Source organism: Lissotriton vulgaris, chromosome 3_1 (genome assembly GCF_964263255.1).
Source record: "Lissotriton vulgaris chromosome 3_1, aLisVul1.2, whole genome shotgun sequence".
NCBI lineage: Eukaryota > Metazoa > Chordata > Amphibia > Caudata > Salamandridae > Lissotriton > Lissotriton vulgaris.
Genome location: NC_141689.1, coordinates 2,009,295,477 through 2,009,315,711, shown reverse-complemented (window position 1 = coordinate 2,009,315,711; position 20,235 = coordinate 2,009,295,477). Strand labels below are relative to the sequence as shown.

The window sequence follows — 20,235 nt, the reverse complement described above, 5'->3', positions numbered from 1 at the left end:
ATTGGCAAATGGATGATGTCCTTACAGTGTTTCAATTTTAAAATGTAATATACACCTGGCACTAAGAATTACGTAGCTGATTTTCTGCCTAGGTTACCTTTAGATAATTTTGAAGAGGAGAGAGTCGAGGACTTTAAAGTTTTACAAGTTACTATACCTGGCTTACTTAAAGAAAATTGGGTTAACCACATGACAGATGATAACACATTAAAAGTAGTTACAGAATATATCAAGAAAGGATGGCCCAAGAGATGCGGTGACCTTCCCAAATAAATACAGCCATTCTGGAATGTAAGGGAGGAACTTTCCATTGCCGGGGCCAATGTTTTTAATTCTGACAAAATCATTCCACCGGAGAAAGTCGGAGAACACATTTGCAAAATTGCCCATGAAGGTCATCTTGGGAGAAACCTTACCAAGAGCAAGTTGAGGTCTGGATATTGGTTCCCTTATATGGACACCATGATTGAGGAGTTAGTGAAAAATTGCCATGCATGTGGTCTCAGTGATAAATCTAAGAGCACCAGAATGACACCTTTGGAACCAGTGCAAATTCCCATTAAGGCCTGGGACAAACTGGGATTAGACATCATTGGTCCTTTGCAAATATCAGGTCTGCAAGAAAAATGCATTTTAGTCTTGGTTGACTATTTCTCAAAGTGGATCACCATCAAATTTGTCAATAGAGTGGACACTAAAACTAATATTTGTTTCCTTTCAGAGGTGTTTGCCAGCAAAGGTATTCCCCACACTCTCATTACTGACAATGGGGTCCAACTGGTGTCGGAAAAGATGAAGGAGTTTCTAGTCAGTTTGGCCATCAAACACATTTCAACTCCTCTATATTACCCCCGTGCTAATGGGTTGGTGGAACGGTGCAATAGATTAATCAAAGAGGCCTTGCAAATAGCCATGGTCGCTCAGAAGCCTATTGTTCAATCCATTAGCCCCTTCTATGCTCATGACGAGCTCAGCTTGTCATGAGGCACGGTGCTCATGTGCTCATGACGAGCTGAGCTCGTCATGAGCCGTGGAACGCTCACACGTGGGGATAATTCCCCTGCTGTGCTGAACATTCCACGGAAACGGGGGTGGTCATGACGAGCTGAGCTCGTCATGAGCACACGAGCACTGTGCCTCATGATGAGCTGAGCTCGTCATAGCACGGTGGCGCTGTGCGCACCCCCAGCACAGCGGGGGAATTACCCCCGCTGCAAAGGGGTTAAAGACATGTCATGGTCTTATCACATAACGCCCAATTGTGAGACCAATTATTCCCCATTTTGTTTGTTGAGAGGTCGTAAACCTGGCTCTAAACTTACACCCAACTGGCTATTCGAAAACAACTAATTCAAATGGGATAGACAAGTAGCCAAGGAGAAAATTGTGCATCATCAAATGAAATACTAACAATCCTATGACCAGAAATGGGGTACCAAACAACGTACATGGAAGGTAAGACAATGGGTCCTAGTTAAAAAAACGGACAACAGCCAGAACAAGTTTAACAAATATTATGGTCCTCGAAGAATAAAAGAGGTGAGAAGAAATGTGGTCAACATGGAGGATGGTCGCATGTGGAGCATGGACAGGTTGGTGCCACACTACGAGAAAGCTAGTGGAAACCAGTGCATTGTAAGTGCTAAAGAGGCTGGTACCACCTCTGAAGTTAAACTCAGCAGAAGGACATCTAAGGTGCCCAAGTGGCATAGGGACTTTGTCATGAACTATTTTTTTTCCTTTCAGCTTGCTTACACTGTTTTTCCTCTGTTAAACCTCCGTGCAAGTATCTTATTACTTAGGGATTTAGACGTGTACTAACTTTTACTTCTCACCTTTGTCAATCATTTGTTATCTCTACATGCTTGTTTCATATACCATGTTTCACCTTTGTTTTGGGGATTTTACATTGTTCCATTTCTTTCTTGCCAGTTCTCATGTCTTTTGACTTTTCCTTTTCCTCTCTCTCCTCTGTGCTGTCAGCACCTGTTTTCATCTTATTTCCTTTTTTTCCCCTTCTTTTGATAGGATCTTTCCTCTCTCTCCTTTCCTTACCTCCTCTTATGCCTTTCCGTCTGCCCCTCATCTTTTGGTACACTCCACCGCCCTTGTGGAACGTGGGTTCTCCTGAACCCGGCTGGGAGCTCATTATAGAATGTTGAGGCAGTAGCGGGCGGCGGTTGTACTGGCGTTTTGGGAAATACTTCTTTCAATAAAATCCACTTACCTTATTTTCCTGGATTCCGTGTGGATTTTTACTTCAGCGGCACAATCACTTAACCACTGTTTAGCAGGGAGAAAGTGCACACAAAATCCTCAAAACCAATAAAAACAAAAGCAGAGGAAGCCAGAGGGAACCACAAAACTGGTGTAACCATGCAGAAAGGGCCAGGATTTTAATCCTATCACAAAGATCTGTCTGTCCTTTCGGATAGGAGCCAAGTCTGTTCTCTCCACTCCGTAAGACGCAGGTAACAAAACTGATGTTACGTCTTTTCTGTGGAATGACAAGTGTCATTTGTAGTGCAACAACATCTGTAATAACTAGCGCTATATGAATGGAAAGTTATTCATTTTTGATTATGACCTCTAGACATTTCATTAACTTCTCTTATTTCATCATAATCACAGGGATGTAAGAGTCGTATTAAGATTTGTTGGTGTCACTGGTGAAAGTAAGAATATACGCCTCATGCTACGCAACATTTGCTACCAGATTACGAATATTTACAATATTTCTTCCAACATATCCGAGGTAATGGCAATTGAAAATAAAACACGTTTTTGTCCTTGGCCTTTTATAAATTTGCTATGCTCATGGGTTTATGTAACACATCAAATATGACATAAACAACGTCTGAATTAGAAAGTGCCATCCGGTGGCACAAATATATCATGGATCAGTGAAACAGAGCAATAGAATAACCTCATTTGAGGTTTGGCTTTTAAACTTGGTGATTGCAATATTCTTTTATGTTCAATACAAGGGCCTTTTCTTCAAAGCATGTAGCACCAATGATGATTTACTACCCTATCGGTTGTATGGCAGAATATAGTATACAAAAAGATTGTCTGACGTAAATACCATGTGATTACAAAAATATTGTCCTTTTGGGTGTAGATTTTGTGTTACCTCATTTGTAGACTATTGTAGGGCACCTTATTTATGTCAGAACACATTCTGACAAGGATAGTCTGCTGTTAAACCTTTCAGTGCACTTAAATGTTCGTTCTGCTGTGCTCATTTCATTTTCGTCTTCTACTTTTACTTTTGGCTGTTCGCAGGCTCCTTTTCCTTCAGACTTATTTTACTGTGAATTTTCCTTTTAAGGATTTCAAACAGCTGATTAATGAGTTTTCAACATTGCTGGAGTTTGCCACTGAGGAGCGGCCTTTGGCTATTGTCCTAGATGACTTGGATATGTTAGCTGATGAAGGTGATGTTAACTTGTCCTGGCTACCTGCAGAACTACCCCTGCATGTCTACGTCATCCTATCCACATCTGACAACTCTGAACATTCCTGCTTAAAGGCATTGGAGGTAAAACATTGTTGTTTTACATTTTTAGCAGATGTATACAGTATTGAGTAGCATCAAACCAGACCACTCTCCCTCTGCAAAATATTTGAGTCATGCCTTAATACACCAGTCATGAGACCCCCGGCATATGATTAGGATGTGGCTGGGGTCAGGGGGCATGCTAAGAAGTCAGTTGCCCCTGACCAAGGCAGTATTGGGGGGTGAAGTGGGGGGGGGGGGGGGAGGGTGTTGAGACTGGATATCCAGAAGACACTTGCCCATGCTCACAAAGTAGCAAGAGGGCAGATGACCTGTAGCTGGAGAGGCCGTAGAGCTTGGCATTATCTATTATGGAAACTTCATAACTATTTCTAAACTGACCTGCAAACTAATTGAAGTCCAGTTATGCCATAACATTGGCTTATCGTTACATATTCAAAAAGCAGTAGTGTAAACATAAATAAAATGTCACCATATAAAGGGAGGATCTTTTTTTTTAATTGTTTTTCCCCAAGCACATTGGAGACTGTACATAACAATCAGAATGAATATGAAGCAATATATACTAATAATGATAAAGCAAAGAGGAAAACACAAACCAAGAAAAATACAAACAGATATGTCAAGCAAATAAAGAAGAAAACACGATTAATTACAGTAGAAAAAAACAAATAAAGCAGCAACTAACCCCATTTGACTATTGTTAGATCTGGGGGTCTCTAGTTGGCAATGGTTATCACCTTTGTCCAAATAGGGACCCTTGTTTCTAAGTCAGGATAAGGGGATTACACTCCTTAATAACCCCTGCTCACCCCCTTGGTAGCTTGGCACGAGCAGACAGGCTTATCTCAGAGGCAGTGTGTTGAGCATTTGTGAATATACACAGTAATACAGTGATAACACTACAGATGGACACAACACATGTTTTATAAAAATAAGTATTCTTTATATAGACTTAAACACAAGACCACAAACGACAAAAATCCACAATACTACACTTTAAAATTGCTTAAAAGATGATTCAAGTTGCTTAGTTCAAGTTGAGGAAAAATGCGGCAAAGTTTTCAACAAAGTACCTGGATGCGTGAAGCAAAGTAAACAAAAGGCTCGCAAAAGGGGAGATGCGTCGGTTCCGTGATCCGGGGGAGATGATGCGTTGTGCCTCAGTGCTTGCACAGAGTAGGGGATGCGTCGTGCTTCTTACCGGTGCAGAGGTGATGCGTAGATTCTCGTTCTGTGGGCCCGTTGCGGTGCACAAGATGGCGCCTTGATGCGATGCGACGATCCAGTTGCGATGTGAGAATATGGCGCCCTTGATGCGGCGATGCGATGACGCCCTGGCAGCCTGGCGACGACTCTGTACTTTGGAGCCGCGACAGGCCCTGCAACGTACTTCTCCGGTGATGCGATGACAGCTCTCTCGAAGCGTTGTGCTTCTCCGGCGATGAGACAGCAGGCAGCTTCGATGGACACACGCTTCCAGGGAGATGCGGCGAAGGCTCGCTTCTCCGGCATTGCGACGATGTCAGCTATGGCGGCGACATGCTTCTTCTCGATGCATCGCGCTTCCAGCTCCCAGCGGCACAGAAGTGACTGGAGTCAGAATTCCCAGCAAGGAAATTCAGGAGGGAGCTGGAGGTGAAGTCTTTTTGCCCTGAGACTTCAGCAGGAGGCAAGCACAGTTCAAGCCCTTGGAGAATATTCTGTAGATAAATGAAAGTCTTTAAATGTTCCTTCTCCTTTCCCTTGGCAATGAAGCAACCACTGCAGGCCAACCCAGCAAACAGCACATTGGCAGAGGGGTAGTCCAAACTCCTGCAGCTTCCTTGGTTCTTCTCCTTGGCAGAAAGGTTTCTTGTTCCAGAAGTGATCTAAAATCTGTGGGACTGGGTCCCAATATTTATACCCCAAAATCCTTTGTTCTCTGAAGGCAGAGAGGCCTCTGCCTAGTTCAAACCAGTTCCTGAGCACTGTGTTTACAGGAACTCTTCTCTTCCTTTCACTGTGCAGGGCAGAAACATCAGACGCCCCACAGGACGTGGTGCCAGCACAGGGGAGGGAAGATACAGCTCTGGAGCACTCAGTTGACATGTTTCCCCTTCTCCTTTCACAGTGCAGAGCAGAGACATCAGACAAGCCACAGGAGGTGGAGCCAGCATTGTGGAGGGAAGGCCCAGCCCTGTTCAGGTCCCAGGTGCACTCTCCCGATCCCATCTGGATGTAAATCTCCCTATTCACCACTGGGCTGTCCCAGACTGTCTCCTGGAATTTCCCCAGCCCTGTCACACACAAACCCAGACAAGGAATACACAAGTCAGCAGAGGCGGGCTCAAATGGTTAGGCAAGCAAATACCTACTTTCTAAAAGTGGTATTTGCAAACACAGGATATTAAAATAAACTTCACTAAAAGATGTATTTTATTATTCTGAGTTCAGGCATACTAAATTCGAATTCCTACCATTTTCCCTGAGTCAGTTAGGATTGTAGGAATGTAACAATCTTAACTGCCCATTCTGGCCTAAGAGAACAGGTAGCCTTCAATAGTGAAAAACGAAAATGGTTGTAATTCACCATTAAGACATGCTACACACATCAGAGCATGTCCTACCTTATACTTACAATGCACCCTGCCCTTGGGTCTACCATAGGGGTGGCTAATATGAAGCAAAGGGAAGGTTTAGGGACTGGCAAAGGGGGTGCCCTTGGCGAAGTCGACATGGTAGTCACAGACTACACACCGGCCTTGCAATGGCAGGCCTGAGACGCACTTTACAAGCTGCTTCTGTGGGTGGTACAACCAGTGCTGCAAGCCCACCAGCAGCATTTGACCTACAAGCCCTGGGCACACATGGTGCACTGTAATAGGGGCTGACAGTAGCTCAAATAAACCAATCATGGAATAACCAATTAGTATATCAATTTAACATAGGGAGCACTTTCACTGTGGCACTGATTAGCAGTGGCACAGTGCCCAATGCATAAATCCAGCAAAACATATCAAAACAGAGGGGGCAATCCATCAAAAAATGGAAGGGAGACTCATGCCAATGATGTCAGGTCTAGCAACTATCAATATTGCCTTTAAAACCTTAAACTATATTTAACTTACTAAACACTGTTAGACCCACCAGACCCCCCATCATCCAATCTTTAATGGGTGCCCAAATCTTCTCTTCCTGCTCCCTTTACTTCTATAGATTGCTGCCTCAAAGTAATACATAGCCAGCATTCTTGCTCTCCAATTCAAAAAGAGGCTCAGAGCTAATCCACTCGCTGGTAATACATGCTCCGACCACTGCATCATCATAAACAAAAGTGCAGCTTCAGCATTATTCAATATAATGGGCCATGACTCCAACCCCACCCCCAAAATCACAAGTTCACGCGTAAGGGTTATCTGCTTTTGAAACAAAATATTTAAAAATCCTTCCAAATCCTTAAACCCCCCATTATTTTGGACAGGAAAAAACATATGGGTGGAGTCGGCCGCTAACAGCCCGCAATGATTACACTTATCCCCACCTGTTTTTCCCGACCGAGACACTTTCCTAGGCGAGTAGTATAAGTCCCACAAGGCCATGTAATGCTGGCTACGATGTCTACCTGTCATTAATACACTATTGGCGAGTTCCAACGATCCACTAATATTAAGGCCTACCACACCAAATTTCTGCTCCCATGTTAATTGACAGTTATCCAAATCGTCTGGGAGGGCTGCAACCAATTGTTGATAAAATTGCCCAATCGGAGTGTTCTTCCTCATTTTCTCGATTAGCTCAATTTTAACAAGTTGAGTTCCCATATTAGGACCGTATTTAGCCATAAAGCTCTGAATTTGCAAATATTTAAAGAAGTCTCTCTTGTCCAGGGCAAACTTTTCTCTAAGCTCTGAAAATACCATCAAATCCCCTTGATCCAACAGTTCCCCTAAACTAGAAATTCCTTTTCTATTCCATAGGAAGCAGCCCCGAGGTCTTAAACAGAGTGTAGAAATTCAGTTTTGGTATTTTGCATACCCGCTTAATTTGCTCCCACACTCGATGAGCTGCTCGCAAAGTCTTGAATCTTGTTTTTTTTATAGTACGATGGCTCTACAATAGTCACTAGGCAGCCATTAGCTTCCTCACCCATAATAAGCTCATAAATTGACAGTCGATGAGATAAAGAAATAGGAGCTTTACTCCCCAAAATAAATGGCCCCATAATCTGCAACATGGCTGCCCAGCAGTACATTCTAAAAAGCGGGACACCCCAGCCACCACGGTTTCTTGGAAGAAATCATTTTCTTATGGGCCCTTCTTTTTCTCCGATACCCCCACAGAAATCTTGAACAGACTCTATCTAATTTTAAAAGCAGTGAGTTAGAAAATTCCAAAGGGATAGTTCTAAATATGTACAGAAATTTGGGAAGGACATGCATTTTAAGGACATTGCATCTACCATGCAAGGAGAGATGAAGGTGATTCAGACGTTCCAGAGTAATATTAACTTTCTCCATGACAGGAAGAATGTTCAGGGCTGGAATCTCCTCCACATTAGGAGTAATTTTATTCCCCAGGTAAGTTGCCTCTGACATAACTACCACGCCAGCCTGGCGATCTTGCCCAGAATAAAGAACTTGAGTTTTTCCGATGTTGAGCTTATACCCTGAAAAAGAGCCAAACTGCGCCGCTAAGGTTTTAGTTACTGAAAGAGCAGTTGCCTATTCACCAGATACTATGAGTATATCATCGGCATAAGCCAATGCTCTATATTCAACTCCACTAAAGCTGATTAGTTTAATATCCTCATGGCAGTTTAATTTGCACAAAAATAAATCAATAAATAAAGCAAATAAAAGGGGAGAACACGGGCACCCTTGTCGTGTGCTACGACTGATATTGAATTCATCAGACTCCAGCCCGGAAATCCTTATTGAGGCCACCGGGCTAATATATAAGTAGGGCTCCCGGTTTTATGGTATTTTTTTTCTGGCCATTTCCATCTGTATTTATCCATATTTACTTTTTGCTCATTTTATCTGTATGTATACATATTTATGTTGTCTTTTGTGTATAAATGAAGTTGTAAAAGTGTACATTTCCATATCTATATAACTGACGCGTACTCATACTTTGATGTCCATTATGTTTTGGCTATGTAAGCTGCCAACTATTACATAACAATACATCCACTACTAAATACTAGCATTATACCGTAAATATATGTTCACATATTCATTTATTTAAAGAAATGTCATCCTGTTTTTTAATTTCCTATGCTGTTATCTGCTCAGCTGCTGGCCTATAATTCATGAAAGAAAGCACAGAGAGTCACTTAAAAGAAGCACATTTTTCTGTATTTATCCACGTTTAAAAATAAATGCAGATAGAAAACACATTGTTTTCTGTCTGTATTTATCTGTAAAAATCCATAAAAACGGAAAACAGGGAGCCTTATATATAAGGTCTTAACCGCTTGAATTAGTGCTGGACAAAACCCTTTCCACTGCAGGACCTCCCACAGATAGCCCCAGGAGACCCTGTCGAACGCCTTTTCGGCGTCCAACAGGATCACCCGAAGCGCTGAATCCGTTGCTTGTGCCCAATCTATAAGGGTAATAACCCTTCTTACGTGGTCGGCAGTATCCCTCCCTGGAATAAAGCCGTGTTGTACACTAGATACTAGAGGAGCAATAACTATCCCTAGACGTAGAGCAAGGATTTTTGAGAATATTTTGCTATCAGAATTGATTAGCAATATGGGTCTATACAAAGAGGGTGAGAGCTCAGGCTTATCCTTTTTAAAAATAAACAATAATCGTTGTTTTTCTCCACGACTCTGGTGCTATCCCTTGTTGCGCATTCAAAAACAAAGTTGTAAGCTCAGATATTAAAACACGACGAAACGTTCTGTAGAATTCAAGGTGCATACCATCGGGCCAACTGCTTTGCCCCTAGCTAATGATAAGATTGCTGCTTCCGCATCTTCCCATGTAACATCTGCTGCTAAAGCCGCATTATCATCCTCTGAAACTTTATTGGTTTCTAAATTGCCACAAAATTCTTCCAACTGCCCTTCAGTATTTTTTGCTACATCCTCTATATACAACCTAGCATAAAATCTACCGAAGACCCTCAAAATATCAGTTGGCGACTCCAGAACCCTATCATCATGATCACATATCCTAGATATTCAATTTACATTCTCCCTTTGGCGCAATCTTTTTGCTAAAATTCTGCTTGCATCCTCCCCTAATTCATAAACCTGAGCCCTATGGACCAATAGCTTACTAGCCATCTTTGTAACAAAATGTTAATGAATTTTTATTTTCATAATAGAGATTGCCTTTAGAGTATCATCTATATTCTGCTGATGCGATAGTTCGTCCATAAGCTGAATCTCCAGAAGCCTAAGTTGCCTCATTCGATCTTTAGTTTCTATATTTAGCTTACGTTGCTTCCCAATTGAGTAGCTCTTCGTAGCACCCCTCACACAAGCTTTAAATGCATCCTAGACAATAGAGTCTGAGGCTGTACCCTAATTTATCTTACAAAAATCTGTAATCCAAATGCACATATATTCACAATACTCTGGATCCAGCAACAGGTTACGTTTGAAAGTCCATGGTCAATGCTGCTGCTGTACTTTGAAACCGCCATCCATTACCACAGGATTATGATCCGAGATGATCCGACATGATCATCAGCATTATCTCTATTTTAGCATTCATTGCCACGTCACTTGAAATAAAAAAATAATCTAAACGAACATGCTTCTTATAGGGAGCAAAATAAAACGTATAGCCAGGAGCCCTAATATTCTGATTTACCCATACGTTGACCAGACCAAACTCTCTAATTAGATCTTTAATAGCTTTGAAAACCTTGGGCTTTTTTCCCATATAGGGACAATTGCTCCCAATATCAAAATCCCCCTCCAAATGAATGTTGAAGTCCCCACACAAAATTAGGGGGGTTGGCCACTCTGCCAATTCAATACTTAAATAATGTAGAACATCCGGATCGTCCAAATTGGGTCCGTACACCGAACACCCTGTCACTGGGGAACCATTAATACCCAATTCCACAATGACCCAGTGTCCATAGCTATCCTCTTATACCTGCCTCTTCACTCCCAAACTATATATCATAAGAATTGCTACACCCCTAATATTACAACCTTGTTTAGTGCACCCTATCAATTCCATACCCATTGCGATTATTCCAAGTTATATGAGTTTCTTGTATGCATAACAAATCATAACGTTGGGTCCAGGGCATTTGAGCCAACACCCCTTTTTTTCCTTTATCGTTTAACACGCAAATGTTACAAGAACAAAAAGAAAATTGACCCATCTTGATTAATTTAAGACATTTTATCTATTTTTCCCAACCAGGCAGAACTATACCAAAACATTCCCCGCAACTCCCCTGTGACCCTCCACACCCCATAAACAGACTTTTCTCACATTAAACCATTCCTACAAGCAATAATGAGCCCACTATAACTAATTTACATGCATGTAAACTTCACATTGCCTGCAAAAATGTCTCTGCCAAAATTTCTGATACAAAATACTGAGTCTTCTCTTTATGTATCACTTTTAGCTGTGCAGGGTTCAATAAGAACGCCGGCCCCCCTTTAGACTGAAAAGCTGAGATCAATTGGCGTAGCCTCCATCTCTGTTGTACTGTAGCCTGACACAAGTCTGGACATACAAAGGAGTCACACCCCTTACCAGTCCTCCTCCTGTCTGGCTTAGCCAAATCATACAAGGCTTCACTTAACAGATAATTATTCAAGCAGATCAGGATTGCTCTAGGTTTTTCCTTAGACCCCCCTGCTTTCCCTCTCTGAACAAAAGGAAATCTGTGTGCTCTTATGATCTCATTCTCCCAATTCCATTGCTTTAATTCAGGAAAGGCCTCAGAAAACAGCTCAATGACATATTGTCTCACATCCTTCCCCTCCCTGCCCCCAGGGACCCCTAACACGCGGAGATTATTCCGTCTAGATCGATTCTCTAAATCAGTTAACTTCCAATTAGTGTCTTCCTTAATTTTTTGTAATGCTTTGATCGTCGCCTTCTGTTGAACTAGCTGGTCCGCAAGCCTTCAGCCTTAGTTTCTTCCCTGTGTGCCATTATCACCCTATTTATTGTATTAAGCGTGATTTCACTGTCACCATCAAACTTCAAGCCAGAAATAGCACCAGCGCCTTCGCCTTCAAGCTGGGATAAGGGTGAACAGTCCCATATAAGCTGGCCAGCAGGGGTCGGATTCTCTTTTATGAAAAGATTACCAGAATCTTGTGTATTTCTAACTGTCTCCTTATTCATAGAGAGCTCATAACTTGGATCATCATCTCGCTGAGACATCAGACATGGAAAGAAACTTCCTGCCAGAGCCGGCAGATAAAATATCCTCTGCGGGGTTCTCAGGTTTCTGTAGGTTCTGTGAGTTCTATGGGTCTGCCACCACCTTTAACAGTTTAATCCCGAAATTTGAGCTCCCATGCATGCCAGAGTCAGCTCCCGCCACCCTCTCATGGCTAATCACAGAGCTGTTAATTGATACAGTAGCACTGCTCAAAACATTGTTCAAAACTGCTGTTCTGTTCACAGCACTCTCTTCTCTGACAGCTACTGCTGAAACATTGTTGCAACCAGGCTCCCCCAACACCTGACCTGTAAGCTGATTACCCAATAGCTCCTCAGGTTTACCTCTCAATGCAGGTTTCTTTTTAAAAATGGCAGGGACAGTTCGTTCTTTCTGAGAGATTCCATGCAGCTGTCCTCCACTACTCTGTAATGGAGTAGCCGCCACCGTCTCAGAATCACCCTTCTGACGCTCACCATCTTGAGAGTAATCTACAGAGCGTCTTCTGTTCTGCCATCCTGCTCCATCACCAGGCTGAGGGGGTGCGGCTGCGGCTGCGGTAATACCTGCCGCTGCCGCCATCGAAGCTGCTTCAGTTGCGGCTGCCGCCCTCGGGTCTTAGCACCCTTCCCGCTCCCTTTCGGAGCCATTCTGCACCGTAACGAAGGGGCAGGCAAAGCTGGAAGTCCTGTGCTGCGTAAGAAAATTACACCGTTGATTCCGCTGATGCCACTAACTCCGCTACAGCTGCCACTGGTGGTAGAACCATGAGCACCACGAGAGCGCCACTGAGCAAAGGCCGTGTACCGCTGCCAGACCAGAGCATTTTTGATAGACAGTAGGGTGCAGACATCAACACCAGATCTTGAAAAGTAACGCCACAGCATTACCGCCGCATCACACCAACCCCCATAGCTGCAGGTAAGGAGGAAATCACTGGGAGGTTTTCGTAACGGGGGGGGGCACCTCACAAGCCTCCTACACATCCACCGCAGCGACCGCCATCTTGCCTCAAAATACAGTACACCAGAGGGAGGATCAACATGTAAATTATTTCCATTAGCGCCGGGACGCTCTTTGGAGCAGCTGAGCGCTCTACAAAACAAACAGTAACATAACATAACATAACATTTAGAAGAGGATAAAAAATCCAGATCACTTTTTTTAAACTTTACCCCCATTTACACAAATTGCTGTCACACTCGTTAGCATTGGTCAGGATTAGTGAGGCACTGTCAGAACTCTGGTTTACAGAGGCTGTGGCAGAGTTCCATGTGAGATTTTGGGATGCACTAACTTGCATCTACACCACAAATTGCATATTTCCTCACCATTACCTTCTTGTTGTTCATAAATAAGTAAAAAATATATATATAAACATATAAAAATACATCATTTACAGAATTTACATAAAGTATGTATTAAAATAGCCTTGTCATTTTAAAGACCATGATTTAAGAAACATGCTAGTGCCAAGGCAACTCAATGATTATTTAAAGCACAAAGAGAAATCCATCATATGGATGGAATTATCAAGAAACAGCAGGCATAAAAAAAATCTTCTGGTATTTAGGACATATCAATAGAACATGAGACAGCTATTTAGCTTTTGAGATTTCATCCTCCCATGATCCGGTTGTGTTCCCTCCATTTTTGCTTGAAAGTTATTACAGGAAGACCCAACCTCAGTCTAAGAAGTACAGACCTGTGTTCAGGATTCAGGACAATTAATATATACCTACTACCACCCAACATAGTTTTCGATCTCACCCACTCCATTAATTATTTCTTCCGATCTCAGGAGTCTGTTTTCTTCTAGGTGGACTTTACTAATTGCAAGAGTAAAGAGGGTGGAATCTGACTCACAGCAAGTTTTATACTTTGGGGCAAGAGTCAGTAACTCTATGGGCCGTTTTTGGGTAATTTTGTCAATTGTTTGACCTCTCACTTTGTGAAATACTTGGATCAAGACAAGATTGATTGAGAGCCAAACACCCCTTAGCTTTGAGTCTAAGAATGTGTCTAGCATTATTATCTTTAAAAGCCTTCTCTGTCTGAACCCAAGCTGCCCTTCTTCTCACAGGTTTTGTTTGTTTTCAATAGTCTTTTATAAGATCAATCCTGATATTTAAATTGAAGTAAATCATTTTGAATTTGAGTCTGAAGTGTCATAAAGTCATGCACAGACATTCCAGTCTACTAAGGGCTTCACTAACAAAACCATGAGAAACATTTTGTGATGTTAGTTCACTGGAAATCGTTTTGTCAATGAGCAAGAAAGTTTGTGTTACTTTGAGACCCCATACTAGATGATGCCATCTGATTCCCTACCGCTCACAATGGCCCTTATTACTATGGCAGTCGGATGGACCGCTGACTGCCTTTGAAGCAGGCAGGGGACCTCCCCTACAATCAGTCGACTGTCACACTGCCCAGTTACAATTTGACCGTCTTCGTGTCAGACAGAAAGTGTTTTTTTCTTTTGTTGCAGGTAAAGGGACGCAGCATAAGAAGCAGTAGAAAAAAGCACTTTGTGCACATCCAAGCACCGTGTGGCAGGCACCATTTGGTGCCTGGCATACGGTGCATGTGGGATGGCCCCCAGGGGCCACTTAGCAGTGGCACACGTGGGACGGGACCTTTTGAGGCCCCCAAAGTCCATTTCTGTCTGTCTGAAAAGGCAGTCGGAAAAGAACATCGTAATCTTGGCGGCAGTTCCTGTACAGACACTGCCACAATGTTATGGATATGATTCCTACCACTGCCACAACAGGATCCTAGATCCTGTCAGAGGCGGCTGAATTTTCCCCCGACCCCTGCGGTCTGGCCACCTGTATCGTATGCAGCAGTCTGCCCAATGGGCTGTATGTTGGTGTGACCGTCACCGACGGCCTGTCTGTGGCGGTCCCACCAACATCTTAATCAGGCCCAATGTTTGTTATAAAGGCACCAATTTCTCCCACTCCTGTGCTTATTTAGAAATTAAAAGACTCATCATATTCATGAGCACATGAGTCTTAATGAACGGACAGAATAATGGGATCACAAACAAATACTGAACCTTCATGCGCCACTGTAAGTTATGTCCCCTCACACTATATTATTGGAGTTGAGTAGGTGTTGTTGGCGACCTGAGAAGATCCAAGTGATACTTTCTCTGGGCTTAGCTTAATATCTTTTAGTTTTAGGATAGCATTAATTGTGTTCAGTATACCAAATGAGCACACAAACAACACTGCTGATATTGTACCTCATCATGTATTGCAAATCCCAACCATTACCACTCAGATTGTACCATGAATGACCACTCCATCATCATAGTCAGCATCTCCCTCCCCTTGCTTGACCCACGAACAAAACTACTGCTACCCCTAATGTCATCCATTACAGCAAAAAATGCCTCATATTTGTTTTCTTTCTTTTTTTAAATTATTTATATTGGCATTTCGTATAAAGAAAAAAACTATAACATAAGGTCCTGTACAGACTAGCTGGGTGGGCCAGCCGGCCCGTTCAAGAGCCTGAGATACAGCAATTTATGTGAAAACGCATCTACAACTCCCTACATAAAAATCTGTAAACAGTTGCTCCATGATTATTAGACATGTAGCTCTCTACAGTTACTTATGTCAATCACAACATTATTACTCCTAATCAATGTCCTAATGCCAGTCAGAGGTTACCACCCAATGGCGATCGTATCAAGGGTCATGAGCAGAAGCAGAACTCAGCCAATTCACAAATTGATCCCAAATGTCTCGTGGGCGAGACTTTGTAGGTAGAAGTTCCCAGTAGCACGCAGGTTATGCCCTGCAGTATGCCACATCCGTGACCCACCTCCTGGTAGTCGGGAAGGAAATAGAGCCCCAATGTATGGCCACCTGTCTCTTGGCTAAGAGTAGTACCAATGTTGGCAGCTTCCTTGTCTTCAGCAGCACATTTGAAACCACTCCCAACAGTGCTACCAATGGGGTGCAAGGCAGCTCATGCCCGGTTATTTCTTTAATATGGTGTACTATTTTCAGCCAGAAGTTTGCTATGGGCCTACACTGCCAAGCAAATGTAGAAAGGTCGCATGAGGGGCCCGCATCACCAACAATTGTCGTCTGAACGCAACCCCATCCTGTATAGTTGTGTGGGAGTGCGGTAGAGAGGGTGGATATTTTTGAAGTGAATGACCATGAGACGATTGTTGGGACACAGTCGCTCCAACTGTCTGCATCCAAATTCCCATTGCTCATCTGTTACACTCTCCCCAATGTCCTCCTCCCAAGCTCTGCGCAATGTTGGTATAATGACAGGGAAGTCCCTTTGTGTTATGGTGTAGATACGGGAAATGAGTTTCAGGCCCGATTCAACAGTTAGTGGATTTTCGAGGGCCGGTACTGTTGGGGTTGGGGACTTGGAAATGTTTTAAAGATACTCCTGCAGGAGGCATGTATCTGGTAATATAGCAGTGTGTCTAGCGCAGAATGCGGTGCAGTGCAACACATTTGTTGTAGCGTTAGGAAACTATCCCCTGGGTATAGATCCTGGCCTATCTGAATACCCCCATTAGCAGGGGTAACAGTGGGTTATTGAATAATGGCATTGAGGGAGCATAGAGTATGTCCGTGTGTGCCCATTTGCAGAGACCCTCCCATGCCCATTACATGGTTTCTACTGTGTCTACTTCTTCGTGTGGGCATTTGTAAGATTGATAGAGTGCTATGTTTAAGGTAAGAGGTGCTACCGACCATCACGCACTCTCAGATCCGCTGATGCCAACATTCTGAAGGTAGTCAAAACCAAGAAGGCTACTTGGGGAGACAGATCCTTTGCAGTAGCTATGGCTAAATTATGGAACACCTTGCCTTGTCACCTTAAGAACATTCCTACACTAACATCATTCAGGAAGCAGCTGAAGACTTGGCTATTTAATCACTAGATTCCACCAATGTTCTTAGACCTGAACCTTCAGTTCCTCTGTCAAGTGCCAAGACCCCTTGGGTAATCTTGCGCTTAGTAAATTGTATAAAAAAATAAATAAAAAATACCCTGTCTGTTTCAATTGCCACGTGCGGCTGGAAAGTTGTAGGGTTGGATTTGAATTCTGCACTTTAAAAGATGTGGTCTGCCAATATCACATTGTCATCTGAACAAGGCTTGGACGAGCCGAAACGTTATGGCGACATGCTGCAACAAATAAAGATTCTGCACTTATCTACTGGTCCGTGTCCGTATTTCCTGAGGAAGTAGCGAGGAGAAATTGCTGCTGCCCAACTGTGGAGTCTGTCTACAAAGGTTACACAGTTATCAGAGCATGGCAATGTTGGTTACAAGTAAGGTGGAGACAAACAAAAAGGAACATATAGGTAGGGGAAAAGGCTGGCAAGGGAAGATATTCCGGGGAGTGGGGGGGGGTAAGAGCAGGGGAAGTAGACAGAGAGTGGAGGAGGGAAAGAGGAGGGGAGGGTTAGAGACACGGCATGGCAAGAGGAGGGGGAGGGTGACAGGGACATAAACCGGTAGGTGAGTCAAGGCTGCGCCCAAAGCCGAGAAGCTGTGATCCCAGGGGGAGTGGTATCATTTCCCCATCTCTGTTGCGAGAGGCTCCCTAAGCACAGTTGACTCTCTCAGAGGGGTCTCTGAGACTCCAAGGCCTATTTACTGGATCCTTCCCCAAAAAAGGGGAGAGGGAGTGCCTTGGCAAGGGGTGCCATACCTTACCTCAATTATGAGTGGCTCCCTTGGCGCTGTGGACTCTCTCAGCGGGTAATGCTGAGACTCCAGCGTATATAACTTGGATCTTTCCCCAAAAAGGGGAGAAGGAGTGCTTAGTCAAAGGGCACAAAAGGACAGGGGGCTAGGCGGTGAAGCGGGCAAGGGGACAGATTCAGGTGAGAGGGGATAGGAGCAAGGAAGTAGACAAAGAACGAAAGAATGCTGAATAGGAACAGATAGATAAGAGACAAGGAAAAATAGTCACAGAAATGCGATGGGGAGGTGTGGGCAAGACAGGGAGATGGGGAGAAAAACTGTGCCCAAAGTCCAGCTGGGTAGGTGACGGTCAGGGGATGAACCAAGGCCGATCTCATCAATAGCTGAACGGGCGTCAGACATAGTGCTCGCACTCCACTGTCAGGATGAGGATCAGGAGTATGCTCAGAGATTATCATAGAGTGTTGATTAGGTAGTGGTCACTACCACCCCTCGTTCACCTTAGCTCCATTTAAGACACCCATCACATGCAGAGACATGCACATACAAATGAGCTCACACTCTGATACAGTGGCGTCACTAGGGCTGGTGTCACCTGGTGCGGGTAACTCAAGGTGTCACCCCCTCACAACTTACCGGAGGGACCATCTCACCCTCTGCCTGCACAATGTCCCCTCTGCCTGCACCATCTCCCCTCCGCCTGCACAATCTCACCCCCTGCCTGCACCATCTCTCCCTTAGCCTGCACCATCTCTCCATCTGCCTGCACCATCTCTCCCTCCGCCTGTGCCATCTCTCCCTCCACCTGCGCCATCTCTCCCTCCACCTGCGCCATCTCTCCCTCCACCTGGGCCATCTCTCCCTCCACCTGCGCCATTTCTCCCTCTGCCTGCGCCATCTCTCCCTCTGCCTGCGCCATCTCCCCCCTGCCTGCACCATTTCCCCTCTGCCTGCATCATCTCCGCCTCTGCCTGCACCATCTCCCCTCCACCTGCACCATCTCTACCTCTGCCTGCACCATCTCCCCTCTGCCTGCACCATCTCCCCTCCACCTGCACCATCTCTCCCTCTGCCTGCACCATCTCTCCCGCTGCATCCACCATTTCTCCCTCCGCCTGCGCCATCTCTCCCTCTGCCTGCACCATCTCACCCTCTGCCTGCACCATCTCCCTCTCTGCCTGCACCATCTCTCCCTCTGCCTGCACTATCTCTCCCTCTGTCTGCACCATCTCTCCCTCTGCCTGCACCATCTCCCTCTCTGCTTGCACCATCTCACCCTCTGCCTGCACCATCTCACCCTCTGCCTGCACCATCTCCCTCTCTGCTTGCACCATCTCACCCTCTGCCTGCACCATCTCACCCTCTGCATGCATCATCTCACCCTCTGCCTGCACCATCTCCCTCTCTGCCTGCACCATGCCTCCCCCTCCGCCTGCACCCCCCCTTCCCAGACTGCTGCTCTTTAAACCCTTTCCTCGTCGCCTTCTCCCCCCCCCCATGATTTCCTCTCACAGTACTCGCTCTTCACAAAGTGACTGTCTGAAATGACTCCTGAAATTGCTTCTGCCCGGCACGGCACAGCAGGTTGTGTGGTCAGTCCATGTCCGACGTTGGCTCTCATGCACTGTGAGTGATCACATGTTCCCTTTCGCATGTGCAGACTAGAGCAGTCTGAAACAGAGGTGCACTTCAGTGCGAGCTCTGGTGTGCGTGGGGCTGTTGGGCCACGTCTGTTTAAAAATATTTTGTAGGTTTTGCAGTTGCTTTGTGCCTATTGCATATGCTTGCAAAAAATTACAAAATGCTTCAGCCTTACCAAGGTCAGACTTATTGGCTTTGCCCATACTTGCGATTCCTTTGCAGGAAAGAAAGATTTCCGTAAAAAATATTGCATTTTTTATTTGATGAAATTTCAAACCGCTTTGAAGAGGCAAATATGAATTTGCAATTGTCCTCTAGTTTATTTGTTTAATATGAGTATTAAGGTCCCTTTATTTATGAATAAACGTTCAGCTCTACATTTTGGAAATGACAGGTATTCGTTTCTCTTAAGTCTCCGGTGCTCAATACATTACTTTGATTCCATCTGGGTGCACATTATTGGTCCGGATGTATTGTTTCTTTAACCGAACTGTACAAATCGATGTTATTTTCTGCCAGTTCATTCATCTTCCTTACGGAATGATCAGATAACGCTCTGCTGCTCACTCGGCTCTCACCTCAGGTGTCACCCCATGTGAGGGTGTCACCCGGTGCGGTCCGCACCCCCCGCACCCACCTAGTGACGCCACTGCTTTGATACACGCACAGACGCACGCATGCACGCATACAGAAAACTACCAAAAACAGAAGCACACATACAATTATATGCTCCAGAACAAAAATACCCAAGGACGTACATACAGGTACAAGCACACACACACACACACACAATCGCACGCACAGACATGCGCAAGCACACACAAATGTGCGCACACACTCTCATACGCGAACAGAGGGCGCACAGATGCACGCATACAGAGACATCCACACGCACAAGCACACATACAATCCCATTCTCTAGTACAAAAACACTCAAGTACATGCACACACCATCACACTCACAGACATAAGCACACATACAGAGACAACTGCGCGCAGCAACACAAGCACAC

The 20,235-nt window shown here is 44.4% G+C and overlaps 1 protein-coding gene across 1 annotated transcript in view; it reads left to right on the top strand.

Annotated features, from left to right (window-relative positions):
* Positions 1-20,235, top strand: part of LOC147728720 (uncharacterized) — a 497,345-nt gene that overhangs the window by 199,357 nt on the left and 277,753 nt on the right. The window contains exons 12-13 of the mRNA XM_086963852.1: positions 2,632-2,755; positions 3,332-3,541. Coding sequence (XP_086819978.1) covers positions 2,632-2,755; positions 3,332-3,541 — 334 coding nt within the window. The remainder of the gene's footprint in view (positions 1-2,631; positions 2,756-3,331; positions 3,542-20,235) is intronic.